This window comes from Aspergillus lucknowensis (assembly GCF_044049455.1).
Source record: "Aspergillus lucknowensis strain CBS 449.75 chromosome Unknown BJX67scaffold_37, whole genome shotgun sequence".
Taxonomy (NCBI): Eukaryota; Fungi; Ascomycota; class Eurotiomycetes; order Eurotiales; family Aspergillaceae; genus Aspergillus; species Aspergillus lucknowensis.
In genome coordinates, this window is record NW_027263581.1 from 272,842 (window position 1) to 286,051 (window position 13,210).

General features: G+C 53.4%; 9 protein-coding genes across 9 annotated transcripts; 5 read left to right on the forward strand and 4 right to left on the reverse strand.

Moving 5' to 3' along the window:
• Positions 1 to 548: 548 nt before the first annotated feature.
• BJX67DRAFT_200395 (uncharacterized protein) lies at positions 549 to 2,738 on the reverse strand. Its single transcript, XM_071025445.1, has 4 exons — positions 2,105 to 2,738; positions 1,795 to 2,045; positions 1,664 to 1,747; positions 549 to 1,616 (listed from the first exon to the last, which is right to left on the reverse strand). The coding sequence occupies exons 1-4, from the start codon at positions 2,594 to 2,596 to the stop codon at positions 743 to 745; spliced, it is 1,701 nt and encodes a 566-aa protein (XP_070883829.1). The 5' UTR covers positions 2,597 to 2,738; the 3' UTR covers positions 549 to 742.
• BJX67DRAFT_360405 (uncharacterized protein) lies at positions 2,717 to 3,537 on the reverse strand. The gene has a single exon (XM_071029768.1). The coding sequence runs from the start codon at positions 3,187 to 3,189 to the stop codon at positions 2,881 to 2,883; it is 309 nt and encodes a 102-aa protein (XP_070883830.1). The 5' UTR covers positions 3,190 to 3,537; the 3' UTR covers positions 2,717 to 2,880.
• A 1,138-nt stretch (positions 3,538 to 4,675) lies between these two features.
• On the forward strand, positions 4,676 to 5,132 carry BJX67DRAFT_383479 (RidA family protein; the record flags this gene model as incomplete). The annotated part of the gene is made up of 2 exons (XM_071033474.1): positions 4,676 to 4,787; positions 4,840 to 5,132. The coding sequence occupies 2 exons, from the start codon at positions 4,676 to 4,678 to the stop codon at positions 5,130 to 5,132; spliced, it is 405 nt and encodes a 134-aa protein (XP_070883831.1).
• BJX67DRAFT_200415 (uncharacterized protein) lies at positions 4,990 to 5,387 on the forward strand. The gene has a single exon (XM_071025447.1). The coding sequence runs from the start codon at positions 5,150 to 5,152 to the stop codon at positions 5,351 to 5,353; it is 204 nt and encodes a 67-aa protein (XP_070883832.1). The 5' UTR covers positions 4,990 to 5,149; the 3' UTR covers positions 5,354 to 5,387.
• Positions 5,241 to 7,435, reverse strand: BJX67DRAFT_200412 (flavin-containing monooxygenase). Its single transcript, XM_071025446.1, has one exon. It carries the CDS (start codon positions 7,042 to 7,044, stop codon positions 5,422 to 5,424), a length of 1,623 nt encoding a protein of 540 aa, XP_070883833.1. The 5' UTR covers positions 7,045 to 7,435; the 3' UTR covers positions 5,241 to 5,421.
• Positions 7,436 to 7,484: 49 nt separating this feature from the next.
• On the forward strand, positions 7,485 to 7,867 carry BJX67DRAFT_200420 (uncharacterized protein). The gene is made up of 2 exons (XM_071025448.1): positions 7,485 to 7,578; positions 7,628 to 7,867. The coding sequence occupies exons 1-2, from the start codon at positions 7,559 to 7,561 to the stop codon at positions 7,791 to 7,793; spliced, it is 186 nt and encodes a 61-aa protein (XP_070883834.1). The 5' UTR covers positions 7,485 to 7,558; the 3' UTR covers positions 7,794 to 7,867.
• On the reverse strand, positions 7,628 to 9,835 carry BJX67DRAFT_200423 (Zn(II)2Cys6 transcription factor domain-containing protein). The gene is made up of 2 exons (XM_071025449.1): positions 9,685 to 9,835; positions 7,628 to 9,619 (listed from the first exon to the last, which is right to left on the reverse strand). Exons 1-2 carry the CDS (start codon positions 9,765 to 9,767, stop codon positions 7,942 to 7,944), a joined length of 1,761 nt encoding a protein of 586 aa, XP_070883835.1. The 5' UTR covers positions 9,768 to 9,835; the 3' UTR covers positions 7,628 to 7,941.
• A 198-nt stretch (positions 9,836 to 10,033) lies between these two features.
• Positions 10,034 to 11,653, forward strand: BJX67DRAFT_360409 (NADP-dependent oxidoreductase domain-containing protein). The gene is made up of 3 exons (XM_071029769.1): positions 10,034 to 10,655; positions 10,720 to 11,259; positions 11,315 to 11,653. Exons 1-3 carry the CDS (start codon positions 10,219 to 10,221, stop codon positions 11,358 to 11,360), a joined length of 1,023 nt encoding a protein of 340 aa, XP_070883836.1. The 5' UTR covers positions 10,034 to 10,218; the 3' UTR covers positions 11,361 to 11,653.
• Positions 11,654 to 11,781: 128 nt separating this feature from the next.
• BJX67DRAFT_360410 (uncharacterized protein) lies at positions 11,782 to 12,853 on the forward strand. Its single transcript, XM_071029770.1, has 2 exons — positions 11,782 to 12,225; positions 12,304 to 12,853. Exons 1-2 carry the CDS (start codon positions 11,905 to 11,907, stop codon positions 12,811 to 12,813), a joined length of 831 nt encoding a protein of 276 aa, XP_070883837.1. The 5' UTR covers positions 11,782 to 11,904; the 3' UTR covers positions 12,814 to 12,853.
• The last annotated feature ends 357 nt before the right edge of the window (positions 12,854 to 13,210 follow it).

Genomic DNA, 13,210 nt, shown 5'->3' on the forward strand with positions numbered 1-13,210 from the left:
AGAATGGCCAGGATTCTTGACCGTGGACGCAGCAGTCACGTGACAGGCCCTCGCGAGTATTCGAGAGAGATTCAGTGTCAGGGACTAACTGAACGTTCGTGACCTCTACAGCCATGACAGTGGAAGTCGTCAGAGGCATCGTGTGTATACCACCAACTTTTGAATGGATAGTCAAGTACTGGAAGCAGCCGCGCCCGAGAAGGAAGCCAAGGCGCAGAGTCAAATCCGTCGGGAAGACAATAACTCCGTTTGTGCGTCTGTCCGAAGGCTCATGCGTTGGAGGAATGAATGGCGCAGGCCAAACCTGCAGATCAACGGTCAGGGTGTGTGGGAACCTGTCCTCCAGAGTAGATAGTCTAACGTTGACTGTGCATTAGTGGTATCGTCGACTCAACCGGATCCTGCATATATATATTCACAACAACTGCACGAGCGGGATTAGGAAGATTTCGGTAGCATCGACTCAACTACATAAGCACCTGGACATCTCTGAGTTCATACTAAGGACCAGACGGATGTGCTCATTTATCCCGCAAATCTCTGTCTGCACGTAATAAGTACATTTCGCCCCAGAAATAAAGATACAGATGATATCATGATTATTCAGTTCCGGCAGGATCAGCGATCTGAAATGGGGTATTACAAGAATATATGTACACGTTAAAAAGGTCCTTAGATGTCGGGGTCCAAACAACTCATGCTCATTAGTGCTGCTGGCCAGCGAAGCGGTGGCTGGGAATGGCTACACCAACTCCGTCGTCGACCGCAGCGTCTCCGCGGAGTCGACGGAGATCCGCCGCTGCGACCGGATGAACTTGGGCCAGGTGTTGGTGAGGACGAGGTATTTGATGCTCTTCTCGGCGTCGTCAAAGACCGTTGCATCGAAGGCGGCCGGGACCTCCCCCCAGTACTGTGCGCGCTCCTTGATCGCCGAGACGGAGCTCTGCGAGAACTCTGAGTAGATCGGGGAGGGCCGCGCGTCGAAGTCGAAGGTGCTCTTGTTGAATGGGGTGGCCGGGTCGGTGTCAGCGCTGCCGCCGTTGCCGAATAGGATGCGCGCGGGCTCTTCGAAGATGCTGTCGAGCTTCTTGAGGTCGTGCGAGGAGATGTTGACGGGGAACTCGGCGTGGTGCACGCTGATGAACTCCGCGTAGATGAAGAGGGCCTGGTTGAAGCACGCGCGGATGCTCTCCTTGGAGGAGTCGTCCTTCTCAGTAACCCCGCGAAGAGCCGGGGGGATCACGGCCTTCCACTCGGTGACGCTGGTCAGGAAGGCAACGTTCTCGCCGGAAAAGTCGTTGAGGGCCGAGAACTTCTGCAGCGGCGTCGGGTTGCGGTCGAGGACGTATTCGAGGGCGCTCATGTTCAGGATACTTTCGCGCGCGCTGCTGTTGGTCTTGACGGAGCCGTTGGTCGACTTCCATCCGGACAGCATGGAGTCGACCATGGTCGCCGTGGAGCCCAGCGACTTGTCGTCCGCGTTGTTGCCCTTTGTCCGCTTCTCCCACTGGGCGATTGCGTCGAGGGTCTCCTGGCGGAGGGACTGGTGGCGCATCACCTCCCAGCAGGGGATGAAGACGGTGCAGATTTCGATGGCGAGGATGGAGAAGCAGAGCCTACGAGGTCAGCACAGCTACCGGGGTATCCGTGAATGAAAGCTTACCATTGAGGAGGAATCAAGTACTTGTTGACGGGCTCCATGCCAGGAACGTAGAGAGCGATGAGCCACATGGGCGTACCAGGAAGACTGTACCGTCAGTGTGTGTCTGCTTTGTCTACAAACAGACGACTTACCCAGCAATCGCACAGGCGATGGTTTGAACACGCCAGCCCTGAGTGTCGTGGATGTTGCGAGAGCGCCACAGAATGATCGGGGCCACGATCCAGGCCCAGAAGACCTGCGAGAAGACACCAGGCCACCATTCCCAGCCGCGGCCCTGCTCGGTCTTCTGGGCCATCTCAGAGCCGTACACTTCTGTCCCGGGAATGCCCCAGGAGCGGTGGAACTTGCGCGAGATCACCCACATCAGGACAGTAAGGAAGATCTGAGCAATTCAGTCAGAATTGAGAGACTCGTGAGATACCGGAAGGCAGGACTTCGTACCTGAATAGCCATTGCAATCACGACGAGCACGACGACCCTGGTGGTATAATCGAGGCGACGGAACAGGCTGATCAAGCCGGGCTTGCGCTTCGAGTAGGCAGCGGGGTCGACGCGGCGCGTCTCGTACGGGGCGAAGCGCTTCTGGAGCTTCGCGACATGCAGGAAGTAGCTGTTGGAACCGTGGAAGAGGGCCATTCCGCAGGGGAGATAGGTGCCCATGATCCAGTACTGGGCGTCTCCGGGCATAAGAGCGCCGTACATGGACCCGAACTGGACGGCGGTAAAGTATAGATGGAGGAGGGCGATGGCGGACAGCGAGAGACCGAGACTTCGAATCCGAAGCAACGGCGTGTCGCGACGTTTGATGAGATAGGCCATGCCGAGGGCAACAGCAACGGTCCAGAAGGACCCCCAGACCGCCCACCAGATGCTGATGGGGCTGTAGTCGGCCTGGGGCTTGGAGTCCGCGGTGAGACCGAGTTCTGAGCCCATGGTGACGGTTTGCTGCTGTTGGCGAAAAAGAGAGTGGTGAAGTTGGGTGGTCAGCAAACGTCAGGCAGTCCACGAAGGGACGCGAGAGAAAAAGGAAAAAGGAATGGACGAGTCCGAAGGGCGGCTCAAGAGGTGAGAGGATGGGTTGGGGGTTGACAGGTTATTTAACGACGGTGGTGGTGGTGGTGGTGGTGGTGGTGAACTGTGCATCTGCAGATGGGAGTCTGCAGAGACGGGACGATCGTGGGCAGGCCCCGATCGAAATCTCCCGGAGGGCAGCTGGATCAACAGAGGTATGGATTTGAGATTGTTGGAGATTGCGGAATGCCGATCAGCAGCACTTGGGCTGGATTTGGTGGTTTGAGGCAGGGCCAGCGTGGGACTGGATGGTCCACCGTCCACGCTACGGGAGCGAAAGGAACGAAAGGCACGAAAGACACCGATTCAAGGAACGCCCAGCTGGGTCCGCGCTGAGCCAAGATTCTCGTGCTTCTCCACGGCTGTGAGAGGGGTGGACGGGACCATCTCCACGGCACGTCACGTCTCATTGGGCTCGTGCCGGGATTGTCAGGGGCATCCCAACTTCGCTGCATCGTGATGACCGGGGTTCTGCCCACGAGGCGCAGATGTTGCTCCTCGTGCTGCAGTCTTCGCCTTCATCGAATGTGACCCTTCACAAGACGGTGTGACTCGCAACCTTGCGTGACATGACCAGCCTTTCTCACAGCGCAGATGAGAAGCATTCTCTCTGAACCATCAAATCAGCTCGGCAACCTCGGAAGATTCTGAATCTGATCCCAGCCGGCGAATCCACCCGAGCTTTAGAGTTCGATAGTTCCGTCGCGTCCACCCGTGTGGCTTGCAGATTTGGAATTTGGTTTGTGGACGGTGCTCCCGATGTGACCAAAGTTGCCATTGCACTCCAAATTTATTCAGCCAGGTCAAGCAGAGTGGAGAGCTGCTCTGCGGCACGTTGATTCTGCAGGGCCAGCTCAAGCCAGCTTCGTGATCCACAATTCAAACACGAGGGCACAGGATAGGGAGACTCGGGACGCCAGCACAATCTTCTTGGATCTGCCCAGCAGCAGAATCCAGTTTCCAGGAACAAGGCGCCCCCACATGCTTCGGCCTGGAACCGAGGAAATAGTATACAATAGCATGGTCCTAGCGCTGGAGAATGAGGCCTTCCAGCAGACACAATCCAAGCAACTATTGTTTGAGACCGCTGCCGCAACGGCACACTCGCATTGCCCACTGCTTTGGGTGCCGGAGCCCTAAGAGTGGCCACGCTGATCATCGAGCTGAGTTTAAAAGTCTTGTCCTGGTGTCGGAGTCATGTTCCGGATATCTTGCGCCATCCAGTCATCGGACTCGATAGTCTGGATCGACTAATATCCCCCTCCTCTCTGCCTGATATCTCTTTTTTGGGTCCTCCAACGACTCCCCTCAGTCCGCAACCCCGCTCAACATGGCTTCAGATGCTCGAGATTTCCAGCGCTATCCTCGTCTTCGAAAAAAGAAGCTGGACGATGGACTCGAAAAACATGGAGCGACTTTGTCTTGAGCGATGACCCACTGATGCTCCCCCAAATCCAACCCAACCCCACGGAGATCTGTGCCAACCAGTCTGTCGGGAATGGAGAGTCCGAACTACGACATCCATCATCTGTCGGAAGCAAGGCCGGCCATGCGAACAAAATGGCTTTTCCATGGCTCCAAGACACTCCGCTTGAAGATGACATCAGCAGCGACAACAATCGATGCCTGAATGAGTCACGATAAGCATGGGATCAAAACAGAGCCACTGAGGCCAAGGAATGTTCTTGAGCTGATGGCGAGCCAGTTATGTTGCTTCTGAACATAAGCTGAGATTGGACGCCTAAGTAAACCTCTTGTGATGTCTGACTTGGAACCATCTTGCGAGAAGAACGCTGGAGCTCGTTTATTAATCAAGCTGGATTTCAAAGCAATGCAGCACTGGCTTGGCACGTTGCCTGGATATAAATTGATGCTTGTACAGACAGTGCAAGAAGTTCTGAGAGACAGTCTGCTCCCTAAGAAGCTCAGAACAAGTGAAATATGTCCCACCTCCAATACTTCAACTACAGAGGCTTCGGCGAGCACATGCGCGAGGTCCTGTCATACAGCCAAGCCGTGCGTATCGGTGATCGCATCGAGATCGCAGGCCAGGGTGCGTCGTTTGCTCTGCCTTCTGATTATGATTTTTTTCTGACAGCCCACAGGCGGCTGGGACCCGACGACCCGCGAAGTTCATGCCGATTTGTCCAAAGAGTTTGAGCAGGCATTTTCCAATGTCGAGCTCGCCCTCAAGGATGCCGGAGGCAAGGGCTGGAGCCAGGTCTACAAGGTTCGGATCTACGTTCTCGAGACGACCGACGAGGTTGTCGGGCTGCTGGTGCAGAATCTCCGGAGATCAATGCCGAATCATCAGCCTGTCTTGACGTGTGTGGCAGTGAAGGAGCTGGCGTTGGATGGGATGAGGATTGAGATTGAGGCATATGCACATGATCAATAGCAACCAAATAACTACCAATGAACCTCTACGAGCTATACGCTGTGGTGCGAGAGAAGATTCGATGTTATCGAGGTCTCTATGGATACGATGAGATCGATGGTTTACTCTGGGCGCACGGAAGGCACGGTCCAACCACGGATGATAGAGTGGTTGACTTGATGTGCAGGGAACCCGGCCGGCAAACCCTGCTATGCGCTACACTGTCTGCATTACCAATGTGAATGGAATACATTCGACTCCTGATCATCGATAGAATCACCTAGAACAGTTTCACCTGCCAGCAATACAACTACAAGGAACTGCGCCCACCAGCATAGGCCATAGTGAAGCCCTCATACCCAGTATCGACCGCCTGCTGAAGGTGCTCCGCGTACGTGCCAACACCCCCAAAGTAGCAGAGCGGCTGCTTCTTGCGACCGGGGATGTTGACACCCATGTACCATGAATCAGCCTCTCCAAACAAGGTCGATTCCGCGGCCGCATTCACCTCCTTTGCCCACTTCTCCTCGCTTCCCACAGTCGGCTCGACGCGGCCCAGTCCGCGCGCCTTCATGTATTCGATGCAATCGGTAACCCACTTACCCTGTATCTCCGCCATCTGCGGGGTGAGACCGAGGGCAGAAGGTGCCTGCGGGCCCATGGGGAAGAATAAGTTTGGAAATCCTGCACTCATCATGCCGAGGGCAGTCGAAACGCCGTTTCCTTCGGCGCGCGTATCCCACTTGGTCTCCAGCTTCACTCCTCCAGCGCCGCGGATGTCGATGGCCAGTCCACTGCCGGTCAATGCGTCGAAACCCGTTGCGTACACGATAATGTCGAGAGCGTGGAATTTCGTCCTCGTTTGGATGCCTGTTGCGGTAATCTCCTGGATCAGATCTTCGTTGACGTCCACCAACTCGACGTTGGGGAGGTTGAAGGTTTCGAAATAGGATGTCTCGAGTGATGGGCGCTTCGCACCAAAGGCATGAGGCGGGTTGGCCGGCGCCAGCTTCTCCGCGGTGTTCTTGTCGTGAACGCGAGCGTGGACGCTGCCCCGCCAGAAACGATATGCCTCCATGTTGGCTTCACGCGAGGTCAGGAGGTCAGCATAATTTCCGAACCAGAACGACAGTCCGCCTTCCTCCCAGAGGGACTGGAAGAAACGTTGTCTGGCATCGGCGGGATCGTCGAAGGTACGGCGATGTTGAACGGTGAAGAAGCCGGTCTTGGAGTTGCGCTGCTTCAGCATGTCGGGATAGAAGTTTTGCTTGATATAATCCATTTTGCCCGGTGCGTAATGTTTCTGTCTCTTGGGAGTAGCGAAGTTTGGCGTTCTCTGAAAGACCGAGAGCTGGGCTACCTGGGGACCAAGGGTCTCGATGATTTGGAGTCCGCTTGCAGCGGTTCCGATCACGCCAACGCGCTTGTTGTTCCATACAAGCTCTTCGGGCCATGACGAGGTGTGGAAGCTGTCCTTGAATGTCTCTGCGCCTGTGAAGTTGGGAATGAAAGGGACAGTGGAGTAGCCTGTGCAGAGGATCAGATATCGGGTTCGGTAACTGGCGCCGGAAGACAACGAGACCGTCCAGGTGGCAAACTTCTCATTCCATTCCGCACGTTGGACACGGGTTTGGAGAACCAAGCTCTTTCGAAGGCCTAGACGATCAGTGACCCAGGAGAGATACGCCTGGATTTGCTTCCGGTCAGGGAACCGCTTCGACCAGGTCCAGTTTCTCCACAAGTCAGGATGGCTGAACTCATACAGCGGGATTTCCGTGTCGACGTGACAGCCAGGATAGCGAGTGTAGCACCAGGTGCCTCCGACATCCTCGTTGGCATCGACAAGCAGGACCTTCACGCCGCGTTGTTTCAACAAGTGGAGCGTCCAGATGCCCGCCCAGCTTGCGCCAACCACGATTGCTTCCGGCTCCATCGTTCGGTCGGGTGCAGTGTAGGATGTTCAGGTTAGTACTAACACCTCTTTCTAGCAGGTGTTCGGGTCCGGAGGGTTTGTAGGAAAGGAAGATCGGAGAGATGGATGGGAAAGGCTCGTGTTATATCCATCAGGGGGCAGTACGGGGGCAGTAAGGCATTCCACCCATAAGCCCAACACAAACAAAGGACCAGAATTAGTTGGATTACTTCACTCAGCTTCTTTTTTTAGTTTTGGCCGTCTTCTTTCGAGAGACTTGAGTGGCTTCTGCTCCCTTGGGATACCGATCACCCTCAATTCACGCCGTGTCCTAGATTCCTTTGTTACCCGAAAGCGCCTTCGTCTGCTGTTTCACTGTTGCTCTTCAAGCACTTCGGGGAAATATGGGGGGTGTCCATCTCTCCGGGGGGGGGGTGGAGTTGACTCAATGTGAAAGAGACCAACGACGATACCGATGTATTGCAGCCTTCAGTTGACCCGGGAATTCACTGGAAGCCAGACGCCATAGGAAGTCATGCTTCCACGCGAGCATAGGTGCTTGAGAACCTCAGTTATTGGGAATCTCACTGACTGATACTCACAGTGCTTGGGTGGTAGTAACCATTTCCTGCTCCTTGACAACCTGCCGTCTTGTATTCCGAACAGATAATATAACGCGTTTATCGTCAATTCTCGTGACCCAATCCCAAACGCCCCTGCTGATTATTAAGGAGCGCATTGATTATACGTTCAACAGTACTGCACGCTGAAAATATTCCATGATTTGGTCCAGAACGCTATCCTACATCAAAATACAGCATTACTAACGGGAAGCACTAAGTAACTCTAAGACCCAGTGGGCATCATACATCCTCCAGTCTACCATCATAGCGGCCTCAGCAAACGCTCCGAGGTGAATCACTCCTTATCCTCAAATCCTAACGACAAATCGACTGTGCACTGCGTGATACACCAATCTCCCACCTTGCCCAGCTCATGTCGGAAGCGTCTCAGTGTGAGAAAAGCGCAGTTCGAATTTCCGTCACAGCCGCTAGGGAGGTGCCATTCAACACAGTGGAACCGGCAGAATTCGGGGAGTACAACTTGAGGGGAGAGTCCGGGTGTGACCGCCGCTGTCGGGGTTGTGGTTGGCTTGGATGTCCCTGCGGGCAGTAGCGCTTTTACAAAATGCTGCTCTTCGAGATTGACCACATGCCCTGCAACGCGAGCTAACATGGAGCCTGTCCACGGCCCCTCCAGACTCCGAAATTTTCGGAGTATCGAGAGAGCCTCATGTCGCACTGTCTGGTTGCGACATTTCAGTGCCGTGAAATAAAGCGGCGGAAAGAAACCAATGTCTAACGTGAAACGGGGTTCGCACGGGCTGCTGCCAGCGCTGTCTTTGTTCTTGGAGCTGTGGGCGGGGTTTCTCTTTTCCGATATGGAGTCTCGATAGCGCTTCATGATTGACTCGAAGACAAATATATGTGCATCGTAAGCGGTCTCCTTGATTGAAAAACAGGTGGCTACGAGGATGGTACACACGTCAGCGTATATTCGAAGCATTAAGAGACCGATGTCTTCCTGTGGTGACGTTGAGACTAGAAACTCGACTGAATGCTCATATGCGTCAATCCATTCCGCCAGGGCGACTTGGAGCGCCTTCTGCTTTTCAAACGCCGCCAAACTGGGTGGAGGTGGATGCGTGCCGGTTGTCAGGGTGGTTGCTTCGATATCCTTGATCAGGTATATCACAGCAAGCAGAATCGTGTTGGAGTACTGACGAGCTTCGCGTCCGCTGCGGAACTGGCGAGGAATATGGAAACGGCGCCCATATTGAAACGGAGAGACGAATGTACCCTTTTGTTGAGCGCTGTATCCAAGCATAATGAATTGGAGGTTGATTCGAGTGAAGACGTCGACGAGATGATCGTCGAGACACTCGGGGTCTTGGGCTACGAGGACGGTACCGCTTGTTGGCGGCAGTTGAGGTTGTCGACGTTGGAGTTGGCACAGCAGCTTAACCCCAGAGCCGAAATGTGCTTGCATGGCGTTCAGGTTCCCTCGAAATATCTCCAGGCATATGAACAACACGCACGATACAACGGCTACGCGCAGTGACGCTGTATCATCTGAGGAGACACTCGAAGAGGAGACACTAGAAGTGAGTGCTCTGATGGCACGGTTGTACTGCCGCAGTAGGAACGACGTCGCTGGGGCATTTCTCAAGAAAGTTGCACGACTATGACTGGGAACATTCGCTTCGTAGGCTGATGCTAGAGCTATAGAGGCGTGCAGAACTGCTGGTTCCGACAGAGACAGCTGGAGCACCAGGGATGTCCAGAAGTGGCAGCCAAAGGGCAGAGCCAATTTCTCCGCTAATTGGTTCCGGAAGCGGTGCAGATAAAGCTTCTCGTCTAGATCGAGGTTGGGAAGCGTTCGCGGGGGGTATATCAATGAAAGGAGACGTTGATTTGGGGTTGGAGGACGTATACTCGGAGATACCTCCCAGATCCCATAACCCTCACAAGCTCGCCCTGACTGGACGCACTGGCTGCATGACGGTTTTTGCTCATCACACTTGACCCGTCGTATCCTACGTCGTGCCCAAGTCAATAACTACTGCGACTCGACTGGATCCAGGGGCTTTGGGATGCATACTTGCATGTCCTACAGCCAGATTTCACACGGCTCGTGACCTTTCGGCGCTTTGCGGACGGGATGGAGCTCGCCATTGGAGGCATAGAAGATATGCCGTTTGAAGAGAGGTGAAGCTGCCGGCAGAAGTTTGCCTGGTTCTGTATGGTTTTCCTGGCCGGTGCTGAAGCTGGACGGCCCGTGCTCTGACTCCGCCCCCAGAGCTGAACTTCAACTCCACGGCGGGGCCGATTGCAGCATTGGCAGTGTCGTATCTGAACAGCTCCCATTGGTTACCTGGAGCAGTAAGCGCTTACTATTTTGGGAGATGATCCTGGTCTGCGTCAAGATGCGGACTTGCCAAAGCAACGCCGTCACAGGCTTCAGAGTCGGGAGGAAGGCCATCGGGAGTCAGCGTGCGGGAATTGGACAAACCCTTTATCCACCAGGACTGAAAGGATACGTGAAATTCAAAGCATAAATAGCGACGAACGACCACCGTTTGCGGCAGACACACCACCCAACAACCACAACGCGTCAAGGCACTTTACAACCGCAATGTCTATTCCAACCAGAACACTTGGCCGCAATGGGCCCGAAGTAACCTCTGTTGGACTCGGCTTGATGAGCATTGGCGGTGCCTACGGCGCAGCTCCTAGCGACGAGGAGCGCTTGGCCTTGCTCGACCGCGCACATGAGATTGGCCAGTGGTTTTGGGATACTGCTGACATCTATTTCGATAGTGAAGATGTCATTGGCAAATGGAGAGCTAAGAACCCCGAGAAAGCAAAGGATATATTTCTAGCCTCAAAATTTGGTATCCAGATGCAGGGTCTTCAGCAAACCCTCGATAGCAGCCCCGAGTACGCCAGAGTTGCCCTTGAAAAGAGCTTAAAGCGCCTCCAGACAAATACCATTGATCTCTACTATGCTCACCGCGTTGACGGAAAGACGCCAATCGAGAAGACCATCCAGGCACTGGTGCAGTTGAAGGAGTAAGTTGGCAACTGTTTTCCAGTCGCTAAGTATAGAATATATATTCTAACAAAAAGGTCACAGGGAGGGTAAAATTAACTATATTGGCCTCAGCGAAGTCTCTGCTGACACCCTTCGTCGTGCTCATGCTGTCCATCCAATCTCTGCTGTTCAGGTCGAGTACAGCCCGTTTTCTTTGGAGATTGAAGATCCCCAGATTGCACTTCTTGAGACTTGCCGTGAGCTGGGTGTCGCCGTCGTGGCCTACAGTCCCATCGGGCGTGGTGTATTGACTGGCCGGTACCCTACGCGTGAGGCTCTCAGCAAGGATTTCTTCCTTAATCTGTTGCCGCGCTACTCGGAGGAGAACTTTCTCGCAATCCAGAGGCTGTTTAATGTTATCCATGATGTCGCCGCGAAGAAAGGAATCACCCCAAGCCAGGCTACACTTGCCTGGTTACTCTCACGAGACCCTCTCGTCATCCCCATTCCGGGCACTCGGTCAATCAAATATTTGGAAGAGAACACAGCCAGTTCGCAGGTCCAGCTCACAGCAGAAGAGAATCGACTGCTGACCAGTGCTGCCAATTCTACCAAGCTAATTGGTGACAGATATCCTCCTGGGTAGGTCTAGAGTCCTGAAGAGATGTGGGAGAGCACTGCTAAAATAGCTATACAGCTTTGGTCCAGATAGCTTTGTCCTGGGTAACACCCCAGCATTATGATTGCGCCAGACTATGGCTCTTGCCCTTTTCTCCTTGGTTGCTACCAGGTTAACCTCTACCCTGATTTCTGTGTCATTGTTTCTTATTACTATCTTTCTTACTGCTTACATGCCCCTATTATCCTGTTGTAAGGCAAATTCATGATCCCGGCCCATAATATAGCAGGGGCTCTTGTAAACTGGAGACCAGGGACGCACTGATACCCCTGCTAGAGAAGTTCTACGCAAGTTATGATTCTGCCAGGTAGTCAAGGGGAGGGTATCTGCATGTTACTGTCTCGAGAGTTTCTAGAACTCTCCTGGGAAGACTACATTGCTTTCACTGCCTTTCTGCCAAATCTGCGAAGGGTGCGTCTCCCCAAGTCCCACGAAACCTCTTTCCTCCCGACTATTTGCTTGTGAAAGAGTCTGCATGCGCCGCCTTACACAGTAGGCAGCTCAGCAGGAGAAGCAAGGCAGATCACGTGGTTCACACCACGTTGAGTTCCCCGCCCGGTCTCCCAGAAGAATCCTCAGAAAAATGATTCATACCTGCCGAAGAAAACATGTTCTCATCTGTCCACTGTAACATGGAATACCAGTCAGTGTGCCTCGGGACAGCCAGGGAACCTCAAAGCCTGATGAATATTCTGATACTTTATCCTGTGGCGAGTGCGATTGCTGGGCAGTGTAATGTACGAGACGTTGTAAGCTTGAGCCTCAGCTGCAAGTCAGTCTACCGCGTTCTGGACAGCCATGGCCTCGCTCTTCTTAGAAAGACGGCTATTGGATGCAGCGTCAATTGCACTCGAACACAACCTACCAGTATTCTACAAGACATTGCTCTGTCTTTCCATCGGTGCCACTTTTGCTCCAGGAGCGGTTGTGTGCGTCGTCCAGCACCTCAACTCCTATCTTTCATTGAATATTAGTGGCATTTTGGCAACTAACGACCTACATTGCAGTATCGGCCGGGCCGTTTCGAGTCCATTGAACGCTGCTTGACCGAGTTTCGTTGCTCGAAGGTGACACAAGGGAGAGAAACGCCTACTACGCTCGCGCAACATCCTCCCTCGTATGTTTGCAATCGATGCATGAATGAGAAGGTTCCCGAGTCTCTTCGCCCGGAGAAACCGGACTCGGCTTCTCACAGCCATCTTGATGGGTTGCTTTACTCAAGTGGCATTATCTGCCACCGCCATCCCAGAAGCTCGGCAACAAATCCTCCTAATCCGGCCACTAACCAGGTTGAAAAGAGATGTCAGGAATACCATGACCTGTTTGGATCCATGGAGGACCTCGGTGCATCAGTCGACCAGTGGATGGTAAGACGGGCTGACTTTCAGGACAGGTACTACACTGAACTGAAAAGACGGTACAGAATTGACTGGGGACATGACATGCCTACTAGGGTTGAGAAGCAGACAAGAATACTGTTAAGTCAGAGTTTTGGCGGGATTTTCCTCTATCCCTAGCTATAAGGCAAATTAATAGGAATGGGCAAACCCATAAAGGTTTTTTTAAACAAATCTAGGACTATCTAATAGCCCTAACGCGGCCTGACATCTAGCAGATTTGGGTTTCATAGAAGTCCCGCCATTGGGATGCAGCCCGCGGGAATATCCGCTCAATCGATCTAAATGAATCAAGAAAGTCAGCAGATATCATCGTTGATTCTCAAGCAACAAGTTCCGTAACAGCTCCCGCTTCCAGCCAGATGCAACTCGAAGTTCGGAATAGATAGAGTTGCGGACCTATCGCATACCACAACAGGACTAGTACAAATTTGACCATCCCCAACCAACAAACAATTTCACTGATTTCACAATCCTTCGGCGTCCTGTAATGTAGAATTCTGCCAATCTTTCTCCG